Consider the following 17,635-nt stretch of genomic DNA (forward strand, 5'->3'; position numbering starts at 1 on the left):
GGTCATGGTGCATGCTTGACCAATCATCAGCGCGCAATGCCGCAGTGAATTATGGGCCGTTGCAGTCACTCAAATTTGGTGCGAACGACCCATTTTGTTCGAAATTCGTCGAACGTACGAACAGAAAATGTTCGAGTCAAACATACATTTGCATCGAACACAAAGCTCATCCCTATTGAAGAGGCCCCCAATGGCAGCTCAAGAGTTGGCCATGTGGCAGGTTTCCTTTCAACTCCACAATGCTCCTGTGAATGATTAGGCTTAATTTCAGAACATACTGGAATAAGATGGCCGCTATGACCAATAGTTCACCAAGATAAATAAAACATGGAATCAGATGCATTAATGCTTGTTTATTAAGTACAAACTGCATGCCATATGTGTAAACAGCCACCACCATAAGTGAAACCTATATGAAGTGCCAATTGCTATGGTTATTGACCAAAGTTGGATGTCCTCTTCAGTCCGTCTGTATCTCCTTCACCCGCTGCTCCAGTTCCTGGACAATTTTGGCCAGTTGAGTGGGGTCCTGGTGGAAGAGAGCATAGAACTGTCTCCCCTGCTCTAGATAAGAAGTCTGAATGGAATGTTTCTTACGTTCCAGATCCCCTAGGCAGTCCAGACATAACTGATTAAACTGTGAAACACCAGAGGAGAGCACTTCAAAGGCCAGAGTGAGGTTCTAGGGGTAAGAAAATAAAACTGCTTAGAATGGTTGTCAATTTATGAAAGAAATACTCTACTGGTCAGGAAACCCTACTCAATGAGGAAAAGAAAAAACTAAAAAAAATAGGTTTGAAAATCTTGTTTGCGCACCATAGTTTCTCCAGTACAAGAAACATGGCACCCACGGATCTCTCTCTGCTTCCTCCTTCTTTCCATTATAACAAACATACACTAAAGTAACAGAGAATACCAGTTTAGGAACCATTAGCAGGATTTCACTGGAACCTGCAACTTAAAAGCCCAAAGTCCAAAGTCATCGCTTCATACAGATCTAACCTGGCAGGGTGCAACACCACCTAATGCCACGTACACACGGTCAGACTTTTTACTGGGCAAATCTCCGTCTGAACTTCCAACGGAAAAATAGAGAACCTGCTCTCAAAGTCAGACGGAATTTCACAGAGTCTGACCGTGTGTACGTGGCATTAGGTGTTGCAACCTGCCAGGTTAGACCTGTAGAAGCTATGACTTTACTTTTGACTGCTACATTTGTATTGCAGTGCATGTGCCCATCTATTATAGACCCTTATTTTATGTCCATGCATCAACCACCCGAACCTATACTGCATGCAGGTTAACTGAGACTGCCAAGTGCACCGATTTTTTTTTACTGTTGGCAACTATGAAAGTGTTCCATAGGAAACCATGTTAGATGAACTGTAGTGCAAATCTGCAAAATGCACTAACTGCATAGGTGTGAATTCAGCCTTACCGAGCTCCACGTTTTAACCCTCTCAATACCAGCATGTTTATTTCATTACTAAAAAACTGGGGCAAAAAGATCCTTTGGGCATCTACTAAAGGGCCAATTCAGGTTTTTTGTACTGTCCTTGCATTTTTATTTGCTACAGTATGTAGTACTTCATAATATAAGGATTTTTGGTCTTTTCCCCTTCATATATTAAAAAATAAAACCCAGGGTGGTTATTAAAACTCAAATCAGAGCTAAAGCTACAGTATTGAGAAAAAATAAAATAAAAATTCAGGTGCAGGGTTACATGATAGCAGTGGCGTCACTAGGGTTGGTGTCACCCGGTGCGGTAAAACATGGTGTCACCCCCCCCTCTAGGCTGCCCAGCACCAAGCAGGCAGTGCATGGGCATGGGGCGCACCACAAACCAGCCCCTGTAAATGATAGTATAGGGCAGTATAGTGGCAGGTTGGTGTAGTGGGGTGGTATAGGACAGGTTAAGGTGGTATAGGGCATGTTGGGGTGGTATAGGGTAGTTTGGGGTTGCATAGGGCAAGTTAGGGATGGCATGGAAAAGGTTGGGGTGATACAGGGCAGGCTGGGATTGCACAGGACAGGTTGGGGTGATACAGGGCAGGCTGGCATTTCACAGGGCAGGCTGGGTGGTACAGAGTAGGCTGGCATTGCACAGGGCAGGCTGGGTGGTACAGAGTAGGCTGGCATTGCACAGGGCAGGCTGGGTGGTACAGAGTAGGCTGGCATTGCACAGGGCAGGCTGGGTGGTACAGAGTAGGCTGGCATTGCACAGGGCAGGCTGGGTGGTACAGAGTAGGCTGGCATTGCACAAGCCAGGCGGCACAGGGCAGGCTGGGATTGCACAGGGCAGGCTGGGATTGCACAGGGCATCTTGGAACTCTATGTAGTGACACTGCAGAGTAACTTACTTCCATAGCATGAATGCAGATGAAGACCTGGGCTTGTGGGCGGGGCTACTGTGTCCTCACCTCTAGCTGCAGCATCATCAATGGTGAAGGAGTCTGTGGGAGGAGAAGAGGAGGCAGCCACACCTCTGCCCAATAAACTCCGGCTCACACGGGGATAGTCTGACTGAGGAATGTTACGCTCCAATCAATACAGTACGGTGCAGGGGCGGACTGACCATTCGGTGAGTCGGGCAGTGCCCTAGGGCCCAGTGGGGGGGGCGGGGGCCCGGCCGGCTCAGTCTGTCCCTGAAGGTGCCCGCAGCAGCGCAGATAATTATGCAAAATTTAAAAAAAACTGTACCCCCGAGGAAGCAGTGCTATGGAAACATTGCCTGTGGCTGTGCGAGCAGCTCAGAGGTGTTTGTTGGCTGGGATGGATGGCTCATCAGAGCCCCGAGCCGTGCGGGGATATTCAGAGACAGGCGCTCCAGCCACCTCTCCCCCTGCTCTCTCCTGGGGAATCCAGCTGAGGGGGCCATAAGTCTGCCGTGGGTTACAGTCTGAAGGAGCTGGAGCCTCCAGGCAGAGAGCACTGCACATAGAGGAGAGCTGACTGAGTCAGCTTGGAATTTCCAAATGGCATCCATCCACACTGATCTGCCTTGTCCAGCAGCAGGTCAGTGTGATAATGAAATCACTGCAGTTACTGTGTCGGTGTGTTGTTCCAAGAGCCATGCTGAGTGTTACTTCCTGGTTCCTTCCTTCTTGCCCTGTGCTGTGCCTATTTACCAGATCAGGTGCTACTCACTAATGCACACTGATATCTGGTACACTGAATGCCACTCAACGCACTCAGTGTATAGATATCAGTGTTATATATAGGGAATAGCACTTAGCCCTGGTTCACATTGGAGCAATTTTCCATGCGATTTGACATGTCAAATCGCATGGTAAAGGCACTACCTGAATCAGTGCGATGCCCCATTTTTGGCGCAGCACCGATTCCCAAAAGTAGTTTCTTTACAACTTTTGCTGACTTTGGGGTGCAATTTCCATCGACATCTGTGCAGCAACCCGCTCAGATGTCTCTGAAATCGCCCGCCAAACTCGCACTGACATGCGGGTATAAAATCGTGCGGGTTTAGCTGAACTTGCATGATTTAATTCCTGCTGTCAGTGTAAACCTGGGTGTAAGTGAGTGTTATTCCCTATATATAAATTACATAAAATCATTGAAATGCTTTTCCCTAAGTCCCCTTTCACACTAGGATGTTTTTCATGCGCTTTTGGGCTAAAAATAGTGCCTGTAAAGCACCTGAAAAATGTCTCCCCAGCAGTGTAAATGTGAAAGCCAGATACTTTCACACTGAGGCGATGCGCTGGCAGGACGTTAAAAAATGTCCTGCAAGCAGCATCTCTGCCCATTGAAATGCAGCGGCACTTTGCAGGTTGTTTTATCCCTTTTTCAGACACTAGTGGGGGTTAAAAGTGCCCCACTAGCGGGCGAATACCTCCACAAAAATTATGGTAAAGCGCTGCTGCCGCCACCCCAGTGTGAAAGCGGCCTGATACTGTCATCTGTACACTAAGAATGCACCTTACATTGGTGATCAGTGGGAAGAATGTTCCTTACATGGTGATCAGTGAGAAGAATGTTCCTTACATTAATGATCAGTGAGAAGAATGTTCCTTACATTGGTGATCAGTGGGAAGAATGTTCCTTACATTGGTGATCAGTGAGAAGAATGTTCCTTACATTGGTGATCAGTGAGAAGAATGTCCCTTACATTGGTGATCAGTGGGAAGAATGTCCCTTACATTGGTGATCAGTGAGAAGAATGCTCCTTACATTGGTGATCAGTGGGAAGAATGTTCCTTACATGGTGATCAGTGAGAAGAATGTCCCTTACATTGGTGATCAGTGGGAAGAATGTCCCTTACATGGTGATCAGTGAGAAGAATGTTCCTTACATTAATGATCAGTGAGAAGAATGTTCCTTACATTGGTGATCAGTGGGAAGAATGTTCCTTACATTGGTGATCAGTGAGAAGAATGTTCCTTACATTGGTGATCAGTGAGAAGAATGTCCCTTACATTGGTGATCAGTGGGAAGAATGTCCCTTACATTGGTGATCAGTGAGAAGAATGCTCCTTACATTGGTGATCAGTGGGAAGAATGTCCCTTACATTGGTGATCAGTGAGAAGAATGTTCCTTACATTGGTGATCAGTGGGAAGAATGTCCCTTACATGGTTATCAGTGGGAAGAATGTTCCTTACATTGGTGATCAGTAGGAAGAATGTTCCTTACATTGGTGATCAGTGGGAAGAATGTTCCTTACATTGGTGATCAGTGGGAAGAATGTTCCTTACATTGGTGATCAGTGGGAAGAATGCTCCTTACATTGGTGATCAGTGGGAAGAATGTCCCTTACATTGGTGATCAGTGGGAAGAATGTCCCTTACATTGGTGATCAGTGGGAAGAATGTCCCTTACATTGGTGATCAGTGGGAAGAATGTCCCTTACATTGGTGATCAGTGGGAAGAATGTTCCTTACATTGGTGATCAGTGGCAAGAATTTAATTCCTATAATAAACATTTATTTTGAACATTGTGTAGAGAAATTCTTTGCAATGTGGGCAGTGCAATATGTAGGTGGGACTTTGTGTGGATGTAGCTTGAATGTGGGCGGGGACACAGGGGGCCCCATGATCTTTTTCCCGGGGGCCCCATGAGCTGTCAGTCCGCCCCTGGTACGGTGTTTAGTGGCGCGGCGGCCCCGGTGTCACCACTCTGGCGGGTGTCACCTGCTGGGCATGTCAGCTTAAAAAAAAAAAAACGGGATGGTATCACCCCTCTAGCAGGTGTCACCCGGGTGCGGACCGCACCCCCCTAGCAACGCCTCTGCATGATAGAGCAAAGTGGGTGCAACATTCTGGTCCTCAAGTGGTTAAAATATGTAGTGATCTTGCAATGAATGTCCTTCTGGCACTTCCAGTTATGGACTGACAATCTCCCAGTTGTGCTTCTGCACAATCACCCGCCACATGCACCACTGAGATCACAACTGGTCATGTATATGTAACACTGATTTAGCAAACCAATGGATCCAGAGGGCAAAAATATAGGGAAAGCAAGCCCATTTAGAGACCACGTGGTAATACAAGAATGTGGCGGAAAATGCATTAGCTTTATGGAATACACACACAAGGTGGTTCAAGGTGGTCTATTCAGGGTTTGGATCTACTTTAAAGAAATATAGGGGAGTTTCACATGCTAGATTGCCATATGAAGTTATGTCTGTTAGGAAAGTACTTACTGGATCTCGCAGTTGCAAGTTCCGTGTACCACAGCACAAGCACTGATGAAGCTCCTCGCAGTCCTGTTCCAAGCTGGAGGTCTGCGGAAGAGGGCCACGATGGATGCTACTCAGTGTCATCAGCTCCTGGTGAAGAGAACCAGCTTGGCGCTGGAGGGCTTCATACTTTGGAAAAAGTTCTTTTTGCCTTGATGGGTTCTCTAGCATCATTGAGAGCCTGAAAGAAGTCAGACAGACAATATCAATGAGCAAAGGAGAGAGAAGAGAAATACAGAAAGAAAAGAAAAAAAAATATTATATTCTTAAATTGTAAAGCCAAAAGCGGTTTTAATAGGTTTTGGGGCATAACCCGTTTTATTTTTGCCATCTTTGTCCCATTAGGAACATCTTTAATATCACTTTCTGTTGAGTCAACACATGTGTGATTCATTTCGTACGAATCGAAAATACAAATTTTCGAAAATTCGTACACATTCGTAAATTTATATTCTTACAAATTTTATAGGAAATTTTGTTTCGGGAGTGGGAGACTGCTCAGACTGGTATTGGTAGTCGATGGGAGATTCAGAATTGGACAAAATAAGAATGTTCGTTATAAACTTTTATCATTGTCATAATAATTACGATTATTCGTTATGATGAAGTTAAAGACCCATGAAGTCAGCACAGCACAGGGATGATGGGAGCCCCTCATAATGAGCACAGCACAGGGATGGTGGGAGCCCCTCATAACGAACGTTCGCAATTGTTACAAAAAGTTCACGAATCTAAAAACATAAAAATTTGTATTTCGTACAAAAAACAAATCCAAATTGAAATTCGGACACAAATTTCCATTCAATACGAAACAAAACAAATTTATTGGCACGCACATGTCTAATACCCAACGTGAGGGGAATCCTCTCGGGTGTCAAGTTATCCCATTGGAAGATGACCCGTGGTCACCTGATCTGGTGACAACTCAATTTTGAGGTTTCAGCCATCCAGGTGGCACAGAACCCCCCCCCCCCGATCACCTGACTCCACCCAAAAAAAAATACCCAAGAAAATCCTGCCAATGGGTTGAGACACCCCATTCATTCCTAATCTGTCCTTGCTATGCCCTTCTCTTATCTAATGCCACCAGATAACTGGCCACCTAGCAACAAAAGTGCAGCAATACCAGTTTTAGGGCTAAATCAATTGACCCAGAAATTGGCCAAAGCAACCATCGCCTGGCAACTAAATTTGCTAGCAACCGCCTAAACATCAGGGTGCTACACAGGGGGAACATAAAACAAACAAAAACACACACCAGCAATCAGCAGATCGCTGGTGCCATGCAGGTCTCCAGCAGAGCTGTCCGTGTATCTGTGTGCCCGTACATCCCGAATAAATGAATGAAATGAAATGGAGCTAGTATGCAATGCACACTAGCACATTAACTACCTTCTTTAATTTTTTAAAAAGCGTAAGTAAACCACCAGCTTTTGAAAACACAAACACACACACACACACACACACACGTCAGTACTCTAGCTGTACAGAGAACTCAGTATGCTCTTCTCCAATGAAGAGACTTGTCCCGACTCCCCCACTGCACAGCCATTCACTGGAAAGCTCAGTGTGATGTCGCTTCTCCTCCCCCAAGCTCTTGTGCAACTGAGAACGGAGGGAATGCGAAAAAAAACCTTCAGCATTAAAAGCAACATATATTTCAACTCCCTTGATAAAAATCCATGAAAGGTGGAATCTAGCTGGGCGCCATGCATCAAAAAGCCAGTAGGAGTGCATATTCCTCACCCAGGAGGAACCAATTCTCAGGTCCGGCTTTTTTTCACCAGAACAATTTTCCTTCCATAAAAACTATGGTAAAAACAAAGGAGTAATACGTAAAACACTTCCGAGCTTTGAGTCAAACCTGACCACAAAGGAACAAAGCGGAACCAAAAGTGCACTGAAATAGCCATTAGCAGAACAATTGGAAGCGAACATCACACATCTTAATGTGCAGGCTGTGGGGCCATTCTCAGGTGGTACAGGCTGAGCAGCATGGAGCCAGAGGAAAAGGTTTCTCAGCAGAATAGGAAATTAAAAAAAATCTAAATCAAAACACAAGGTGAACAAGAATGTTGGGACAAACAATTTAAAGTATAAAAATGGCTCCAAAAACTTCAATAACCTGCTAAACCGACATAAGAAGCAAAACAAGACAAGACTTTAAAGGCAAAAAAAAAAAAAAAAAAACACTCCACCAACCACACACACACACCACAAAGATAAAAACACAATACTGACTCCCCCATTACACAATCTATAGCTCTTTTTTTTAAAACCGATGTACTACTCACCTTAAAAAGGGGTTGTAAAGGTTAGTTTTTAATTTTCTAAATGGGTTCCTTTAAGCTAGTGCATTGTTGGTTCACTTTTCCTTAGATTTCCCTTCTAAATTTTTTCACTTCCTGTCCCTCCTCCGTAAGCTTGCCCCCATCATCTGAGACTTCTTGGCTGGGGGTTAGTCAGCGTGCTTGCCCCCTCCCTTGGGACTACATCCATGTAGGGAGATGCTGTGTATTCAAAAGTGTCTCCCCACAGGGATGTAGTCCCAAGAGAGGGGGCGAGCACGCTAACCCCCAGCCAGAACGACGTAAGGAACAGGAAATGAAAAATTCAGACAAAAAAAAAAAAAAAAACACATTTAGAAGAAAAAAAACAAACAAAAAACAAAACAAAAAACAAAACCCTGAAGGAAAAAAGGAACCCATTTAGAAAATTAAAAACAAACCTTTACAACCCCTTGAATCTGCCATTCAACAGCTTGTATACTCGTGTAGCGCTACCCCCTGCAGGAGCTGCTGTTTGATTCAGGATCGGCTTTCTAGGTTACCTTCTTGACTTGGTCTAGGGGTGACTTCTGTGAGTATGAATAAGAGCAAGTGTCCAGACACAAATTCAGTTTCAAAACTTTATTCCAAGGCCCCAAACTGGCCAACATCGAAAAGGCACATGACAGGAAAGAAAGCCGATGAGAGTAGAGGAACTTTAGTATCAGGCCTCTAGGTGTTAGGAGAGAGCAAGCCTGCTCTCAGCAATGATAAAAATCAATATGTCGCCACCCAATCAGGGTGGGTAAAGTGCCCCCGGACAGGCAGATATTTAGTGCCTAGCAACCGGAGAGTCACCTGCAAAGGGAAATCACTGGGAGGATACAGGCCTCTGCCACAGGCCTGCCTCAGGGCCTCTGCCACAGGCTGGACAAGTTAGGATTTAGAAAAGTCAGGTTGAGTAGATCCTCCCAGTTAGTTCAATCAAGGTCACCCCCTGACAGTCTGAGCATACCTGTCATAGGGTGCGGTGACTGGATCCCCGGTGGTTCGTCTAGGCCTCCCGGACAACCTCTGGTTCTAGGTTCTCCTGAGCCAGTTTCCACCACACAGCTCCTAGCTTGGGATCCCTTCAGCAACATAGTTTGGGCCACAGCAAGCCGCTGGGGTCCCTCTTTAATTAAGGTGCATGACCTCGGCATGGCAGGACGTGGTGGCGGGGCCATGGATGCACGTACCCTGAAGGTGGGTACTGCACCTGGAACTCGGGCCTCGCAAGAACAACCCGCCAAAAACGGCCGCCACAGATATATCCCTCTTCCCAGCATGCCCAACGAGAAAGAAAAACCCTGGATTGGCTGCTGAAAAAAAGGTGGATCCCCCAGAACCCCTCTAGCGCCAACTGCCGCCCAGGGGTGTCACCCCTGGTGCACAGACTGACCTACAGGACAGATTCTGGAATTGGCATCAGCCTAAATTCCATAATTCATGAATGGGAGTGATTAAGCCTCCCATTTCCACTAATTTTAGTGTAGCGCCCATACTAAAAAGTAGGGGGGAGCTACACTCGGATAAAAAGAAAGGAGGGCCCAGTGTCCACAGAAATTCAACTTCTAAAAATCATGGTTCCTAGATGTTTGCGCTTGATGTACATTTTGCTACTTTTTAATAAACGTCTATGAACCATATTTTAGAAGTTGCATTTCTCTGGACACTTTTTAGCCAAGCAGCCCAAATTCCCAAGGGGCCCCATCGTCACCATCACTGATGCAGAATCTCCGGAAAGGCATTCTCTTTTGCCCACACATGCCCACCCAGGTCCAGTGACCAATCCAGCATGGTCTCCAACACAAGCTAGTTCCTCAATAGCTTGCATACTAGTCCTTTCATCAGCAGGGGAGCAGTATCCCATCTGGATGACATGGCTACTGGTCCGTGATGGAGTTGATAAAATGATCATTTTGTGTTTGTTATGTTTCTCCTAACCACTCAAATATTGGTTTCCTTTCTTATATTGTTTTATTTATATATATATATATATATATATATATATATATATATATATATATATATATATATATATATATATATATATATATATATATATATATACTGTGCAAATTAACTTTTAATTAATCGATTAATCTTTAATTTTGATTGATCAAAAACTTTGATCGATTAAAATTCTTTTGATTGGTACTCACCTCTCCGCCGGCTTCTGGGCCTTCAGGGAGTTCCGTTGGAGATCCAGTAGCGTCACGGACACCAGTGGGGCTTGCCGTGTCCATCTGAAGGGCTCCTTTGCTATGCCTTCATATCTGCATGCCCTTACTATCTGCCACACACAAGGGCTGTTACACTTCCCTCTATCAACCTGGGATTCTACAACCATCCACTGGGAGTTGTGATGGTTCCCTTCATGGGACATCTACATGCCGATGGACTGATGTTAACCTCTCCTCATCTGGATTCAGCAGTGGTATCGTTGTACACATTTGTATACCAGTATCATACTTAGCTACATGTTATGACTGCTTTTGGTACCGTTTGGTATTACTCGCACAATTTACACAGTTTATGTAGTTACATCGATTTTATCTCCAGTGCAATATTTATTTTGTTACCTACCATATTTATCGCGGTATAACGCGCTCCCGCGTATACCGCGCACCCCCAAAGTGCCCCCGAAATTCCTGCAAAAAAAAAAAAAAATGTATATGATTGCATTACTTACAGTTTTGGTGTCTTCCCAGCGTCCATCGTCCGGTCCGGTGTCCGTCTGCGGCCTCGATGGTGTCCTCCCGGCTTCTCCAGCGCGCGCCTCACGTTGAGTCCCCGCTTCCCGCGCTCAGTTCGAACGCCTCCGCCGACATATACCGAGTGCAGTACACTCGGGTACATTCGGCAAAGCTCGGCGTCGCTCACGCTCTGACGTTTATGCGTGAGCACGAGCGAAGCCGAGCCTGGCCGAATGTACCCGAGTGTACTGCACTCGGTATATGTCGGCGCAGGATTTAAAACTGAGCGCGGGAAGCGGCTATCAGCGTATATCGCGCACCCACGATTTTCCCCTTATTTTAAGGGGAAAATAGTGCGTGATATACGCCGATAAATACGGTACTTGAAGACTATAAAAGTTTTAATGCTATTCCCATCGAGCGCTGCCTTTGTGTGTTTTTTGGATCCTGCTATCCATTTTTCCAGTGGTTGGTATCTGCACTGGGAATCAGCCTGCAAGGAGATCAGCTAAAAGTAGTTGGATCTGTATGTGCGTTATAATTAATCGAAATTAGTCGACTTTTAAAAAAATTAGATAAAAAAAAAAAAAAAAAAAAAAGATTAATCAAACACAAAAATTTTGATCAGTAACAGCCCTAATATACACATACATACATACATACATACATACATACATACATACACACACACACACACGTGTTTCAGTATTCTGTGAGAAGATGGTATTATTTCCTTGAATAAAATCTAAGCCCGGAGTAAGAATGAAAGCCATATGTTCTTCCCAACCCCCTCCTTACTGCACTCCTAACCAACTTCTACCCCTCCCAATCGACCAAAGGGAAAATGGCTGATGAAAGTCTGGAATGTTCGCCTCGTGGCAAGGAACAGACGTCACAAGAAAATACCATATGTGGATGAGCCAATCAGATACACCCATATGAATGATGCTTTCTTATGTCACTTTGTCTATAAAAGCTGTGATTTCAATAAAGTTCCTCCCTTTTTGGTTGGAGACTATGGTGATGGCACCGTGACCACTTTTTCTCGTATTTGCATGCTTTCACCATCATAGATTTGACTCAGTGGCAGAATAGAACGTGTCCTGGAATTGAGCCAGGGAAAATCCATTACAATTTTGGCGTCCAACAGAGGCCTTTGGGCTGTGATCAAGAAGTGGCCGACCGGATATGAGTGTAGTGCGCCTGTGCGGGAAAAAAATAAAAATAAATAAAAAAAGATTGATCGCTTTAGAATACGGTAAGAGAAGTTTTCACTCCTTGCCTTGTGTTCTTCTGCATAGACGCCCTCCTTTAGCTCACGGTTCGTCTGCTGCTTCTAGGCCATGAAAAAGACGGGTAATTTCTTGTCCAAAGCAGATTTTAATGAGAACCTGTTGCCCTATTCTGCCGACTGAGATTTTATGTTATGTTGTGTTCTATGGTGACTTGAATGTGGCTGTAATGGATGGGCCCGTGGGACCCAGAAGCTCTTAGAAAGTATGAGATACTCCTGTTTAAGCATCCCCGATGCCTCTTATGTGTAGATAACCCCACTATGATCTGTGCCAATCAGATTTAATGCGGTATACATTGTATATATATTGTGTGTTGGCTGTTGTGTACTATAAAGCTTGCTGTGAGGAGGTGGGGTGCGAGTGCATTCTATTGTGGCATTTAAGTCTGCTACTGTGATAATGTGTATTGTAAGTTAGCAGACTGCCTAAAGGTCAGGTGTCCGAGTCATCCACTGTAGTTAATTAGCTCATGTAAATTAGTTTAGGACCCGGAGTCAGGGTGTCTGCTAAAGACATGTTTTGAGGATGTTGTGTATTGGGGGAGCTCATTAGTTAACCATTGTGTGATGTTGTGGGTGGAGTTGGGTCATTGTTCATTTGGTTACTGCAGTATCCTAAATTGTATACAAGAGCCTGTATTTCTCAATAAAGGGTCATTCCTGTTGAACCTCAAACAGAGCAGTGTGTCTTGTTAATAGGGGGGGGATTCTTATGGGTCGTGTTCGTCGGTAGCTGCCTTGGGTTCGGGAATGGAATATCCTAAACAGCTTTAACCCCTGTCCCATTTGGGGTGCCGTTACAGTGGATGTCTGTAGGAGACGGGGAGAAACAATAGAGGTGTCTGTTAAGGTTATAGGTATAGACACAGAATTTCGATGGTCTGTTTTTTTTTTTAGTAAAAATTCTGATTAAGCGAGGTGTCGAAATAGACTGGTTTGAAGGACAGGTGTTTGGTAATGAAGTAGCACAGTAATTTCCATACCAGCCTACATGTATATTTGTGTGTGTGTGTGTGTGTGTATTGGCAGAGGACAAAGTACACACATACAGAGACCCTCGCTCGCTTCCGCTCTCCCGACACTCCTCTGCTACTAGTGAGTCAGCTTGCAGATTGCAACGTCTGATGGTTCGGTCATCCAAGGCTCCAGGATCCGAACTACAGCTATGTGCCGTTCGGAATCCATTAGAACAAACACCAGGCAGGCTGTATGTAAGTTCAAACAAGAAGACCTTTATTGGAAGTACACAACACACTTTAAAACCGAATTTGGAACATCCCGCCCCCAACAATTGCTTTCCTATTGGTCAATTGTAAAGTACATGTAGTCCTCCTTCAGGTCCTCCTTAGCCATGCAAATGAGGACTTGAAAATGAGTCAGCAGGGATTGGTCCGATAGCTTGAATGGAGGGACTGTTATGTGTAATGAGACAGAAGCCCCAGGGGGCAATCAATGTACACAATAGCCAGACACAGAACAATGGAGCCGTCTGGAGCTTTAAGACAGGGAAGATAAATAGATAGAAATATTCATATATAATCGAACCAAGAAGGTTCGGGGTTAAAAATTAACGCCCTAGCGACAGAGGGGCTGAAATAGCGTGTCATATTCTAACTGTGTAGTTTGTTTGTTCATGTCATAAGCGTATTGTGCATTTTGGCTCCCTCCCTCCTTTCTGCCTTGAAAAGAATCAAAATTTCCCTCCCCCTTCTCCTGCTGCTGTGTGCCTCTAAATTCTAAAATGTCCGATTAACCCTGTGTATCCTGGCAGTTTGGGATCCTTTAGAAAAAATAAAGTAGGAAATGGTTTTTGAAAGACAGAAGGCTTGCCGCCGTTTCTTTTTTATACATATACATACATACATACATACATACCATATAATACCGTATTTTCCGATGTATAAGACGACCCCCTCATTTTAAAAAAAAGATTTAAGATTTTTTTGCCTGTATTCACTGTACGAGCCCTTCCTAGGCTTCATATTTCTTCCTTCTGGAGCCATATCTTTCTTCATTCTTGATGGAGCCAATCACGGCGAGCAATGTATTCTATTAACCACTTAAGCCCCGTACCATTTTGCAGCTAAATGCCCAGGCCAGGTTTTGCGATTCGGCAATGTGTCGCTTTAACAGACAATTGCGTGGTCGTGCGATGTGGCTCCCAAACAAAATTGGCGTCCTTTTTTCCCCCCACAAATAGAGCTTTCTTTTGGTGGTATTTGATCACCTCTGCGGTTTTTATTTTTTGCGCTATAAACAAAAATAGAGCGACAATTTTGAAAAAAAATGCAATATTTCTTACTTTTTGCTATAATAAATATCCCCCAAAAACATATATAAAAAGTGTTTCTCAGGTTAGGCCGATACGTATTCTACCTATTTTTGGTAAAAAAAAAATTGCAATAAGCGTTTATCGATTGGGGATTTTAATGCCTAAGTATGTGATATATTCAGACAAACCAAAGATCTAAGTAAGCTATTTGCATTAAATTTTTTACCAAGTCTCTCAACCATTAAATCAGATCTATCGGATTGGAACAACGGCAGATTTTCGTGGTTCGATAGAACAGCAATCCTTAAGATGAATATCCTTCCGAGAGTCTTATACCTTCTCCAGGCGGTGCCAATCATGATCCCACAGACTTTTTTTACAACATTCAAAAGACACTGTAGAACATTCCTTTGGGCAGGCCAAGCACCCAGATTGAGCTGGAATAAACTGACTCAACCAAAACACAAGGGGGGCTTGGGTATACCTGACTTAGCCCTATACCACAAAGCATGCCTACTCACTAGACTCGTAGATTGGCATCTCCACACTGGAAACAAGGACTGGATTGCCTTGGAAAACGCATTCCTCTCCTTCCCGATTACCCATTTGCCATGGATAGAACATCGCTCGATTCCTACAGAATGCCTGAACCATCCTTTAATAGGTCCTACACTCCAAAATTATAAGGCGATATGTCGAACCCTGAAAATAACTCCCTCCCCGGGGCCGTTGACACCTTTATCGCACAACCCCGATTTCATACCAAATATAACCTACAAATATCCAGTGATAGGTTCCAACTCTCAGGCCATTAGAGCTCATCAACTTTTCCACAACGGTGACTTACTAACCTATCCAGAACTAATAAAAGCACTCCCTCAGGTGAACATGTCTGTATTCAAGTATCTCCAAATTAAACATTTTTTAGGTCCCACTCAGACACATCGGAAATGGTGCAGAGATCTCTCACCCTTAGAACAAATATGCACTGCGGGAGAACCAAAGCGCCATCTGATTTCCACGTTCCACTCATTACTGATGCCAAAATCGCCTCCTTCCTCAAATACTCGCTCAGCATGGGACAAGGATCTCTCCATGTCCCTATCTGACGAAGATTGGAACATTATATGGGAACACACACATAAAGGAACTATTAATGTCTCAGCACAAGAAAATCGATACAAGCTCTGCACACCAGAAAAGCTTCACAAAATCTTTCCGGCAGTTTCCCCGTCTTGTTGGAGGTGTGATGGAGCGGAAGGCTCTTTTTTACATATCTGGTGGGATTGCCCTCTGTTAGTCCAGTTTTGGAAAGAGGTGCATGAACGTATCGTACAAATAACAACAATACCAATAAGCCTTGCCCCAGCGCAATTCCTGCTGCATCACACTCCCATACCAAGATTACAATACCGGAGATCACTAACTCTACACCTAATAAATGCAGCCACCCAATGCATCCCTATATACTGGAAGTCTAAAACTATTCCAACAATTGAAGAATGGCATACACGTGTTGACAGGGTAGAGGAAATGGAGCGCCTTATTCACCAATCCAAGGACACACACGAGAAATACAGACAAACATTGTCATGTTGGTCACTGTCTAGAAACCCCCCTACACAAGTACCATCCGGTGCCCAGGAAAATTCTAGCATAACATCAGGGGTCATACTTACCCAAAGATCTAACTAGATACATCTTCACCCTTTCTTCCATCCCATCTGTCTCAACCCCCCCCTCTCCCCCCCGCACAGCTCCGTACACTACCTTTGGACACTGAGTCCGACTTGGCCCTTCTCAAGGGGTAAGAGGGAAAAGATAGAGATAGCTCGGGTATGCCTAATATTTGCTGTTCCTTTCCCTACCCTTTTTTTGAATACTGGAAGCTGGGCCTGGTTTACCCCGACCTCCACCCCTCTCCTCTCTGTGCTGCCCACAGATTGTCCCCGATAAGGGGTGGGTAGGGCAGAGGGGAGCCTCTATCACAAATGTTCAGTGCATTTTGACACTTGTTCTCGGAATACGATCCATTTATAAACAATGTCATTGTCCTGTCTCATATGATAGATATATAGATATATATATAGATATATATATATATATATAGATAGATATATATATATATATATATATATATATATATATATATATATATTATATATATATATATGATCCTTTATGATTACTTGTTACTATTAGATCCTGTTAAGACGTTATTTGAAATGTGAACAATATATCCAAGTCTTTGATTACGCTGTATTGCTGAAAATTTTTTTTTTTTTTTTTTTTTGAATAAACAAGATTAATAAGTGAAAATAAAATATATATATTTTTTTAAATATGATGGAAAAAAGTGCTTCATGCTGTTGTGAACGTGATCCACTCAAAACTGTGCTCCTATATGGACCGCACTCACCGGATTTTCACCCCCTCTTGGGGTTTACAGCGTTCACAGTGTATGCCACTGTGCAGCACTCTGACAATGGCACGTCCTGCTGTGATCCTGGTGGTGCTCTCAGTGGTTATCCCATATGAAGGAGAAAGAAAGAAAGAAGGGGTCCCAAAAAAGTGTAGTACCGTTTAAAATTTAAACGGTACTACACTACTTTGCGGTTCATATAGGAGCACAGTTTTGAGTGGATCACTGTGTGAAGCATAGAACTAGACGTTAACAGCACAAAACAATTTCCCCCCCCTTCATTTTTTTTTTATTACTTTATTTTAAATTTTTTTATTTTCATCTATTCCTTTTTCTTTGTCATTTTTTGCACACTTTTGGAGTAGATATCACTAATAATTCATTTCATCTGGTACATTTGTTACTGCAAATCGCAGTTGCTCATTTAATTTACTTATTTTCACTCAACAATATAAATCTTTGTCATTTTATGCACATATTTTGGATACCACTAGCATTTTATTTAATTTTTAGCACTAGGATTTTATCAATATGCACCATTTTACCTGAATTTGATTTGTGATTGTGTTTTCCACATATTAAGCATAGGTGCTTTTAACATTACCTACAACATCAGCACTGCACCTTAATTAAGCTAGAACAAGGGAAGAGGCGCCTTTGGGTGTAGTAGTTTAAAACAATTTTTAATAAAAGCACAAGTAATGGTCACTCACATGTTAGAAGTGACAGGTAGGCATATAAAAGATGTTCCCAAGAGGGGAGGGTGTCATCCGGCCGTCACTTTCTTCGGGGTCCTGCTGGAGCGCTGTGTGAAGAAGAATCCATTGCTGATGAAGAAGAATAGCCAGCTGCGATGGAGGATCCTCAAACGAGGCGTGGAGCGCAGATGGACAGCAGGCGGAGGATACGTCACAGGGTATGCGACGCGTTTGAGTGGTCAGGCAG

The 17,635-nt window shown here is 43.8% G+C and overlaps 1 protein-coding gene across 1 annotated transcript in view; it reads right to left on the reverse strand.

Annotated features, from left to right (window-relative positions):
* Window positions 1-333: 333 nt before the first annotated feature.
* Window positions 334-17,635, reverse strand: part of LOC120914264 (HAUS augmin-like complex subunit 3) — a 127,103-nt gene continuing 109,801 nt past the window's right edge. Inside the window, exons 5-6 of the mRNA XM_040324890.1 lie at window positions 5,662-5,878; window positions 334-682 (exon numbers count right to left, since the gene is read on the reverse strand). Of these exons, the coding sequence (XP_040180824.1) occupies window positions 461-682; window positions 5,662-5,878 (439 nt within the window). The 3' untranslated portion in view covers window positions 334-460. The remainder of the gene's footprint in view (window positions 683-5,661; window positions 5,879-17,635) is intronic.

The sequence above is a fragment of the Rana temporaria genome, chromosome 9 (genome assembly GCF_905171775.1).
Source record: "Rana temporaria chromosome 9, aRanTem1.1, whole genome shotgun sequence".
Taxonomy (NCBI): domain Eukaryota; kingdom Metazoa; phylum Chordata; class Amphibia; order Anura; family Ranidae; genus Rana; species Rana temporaria.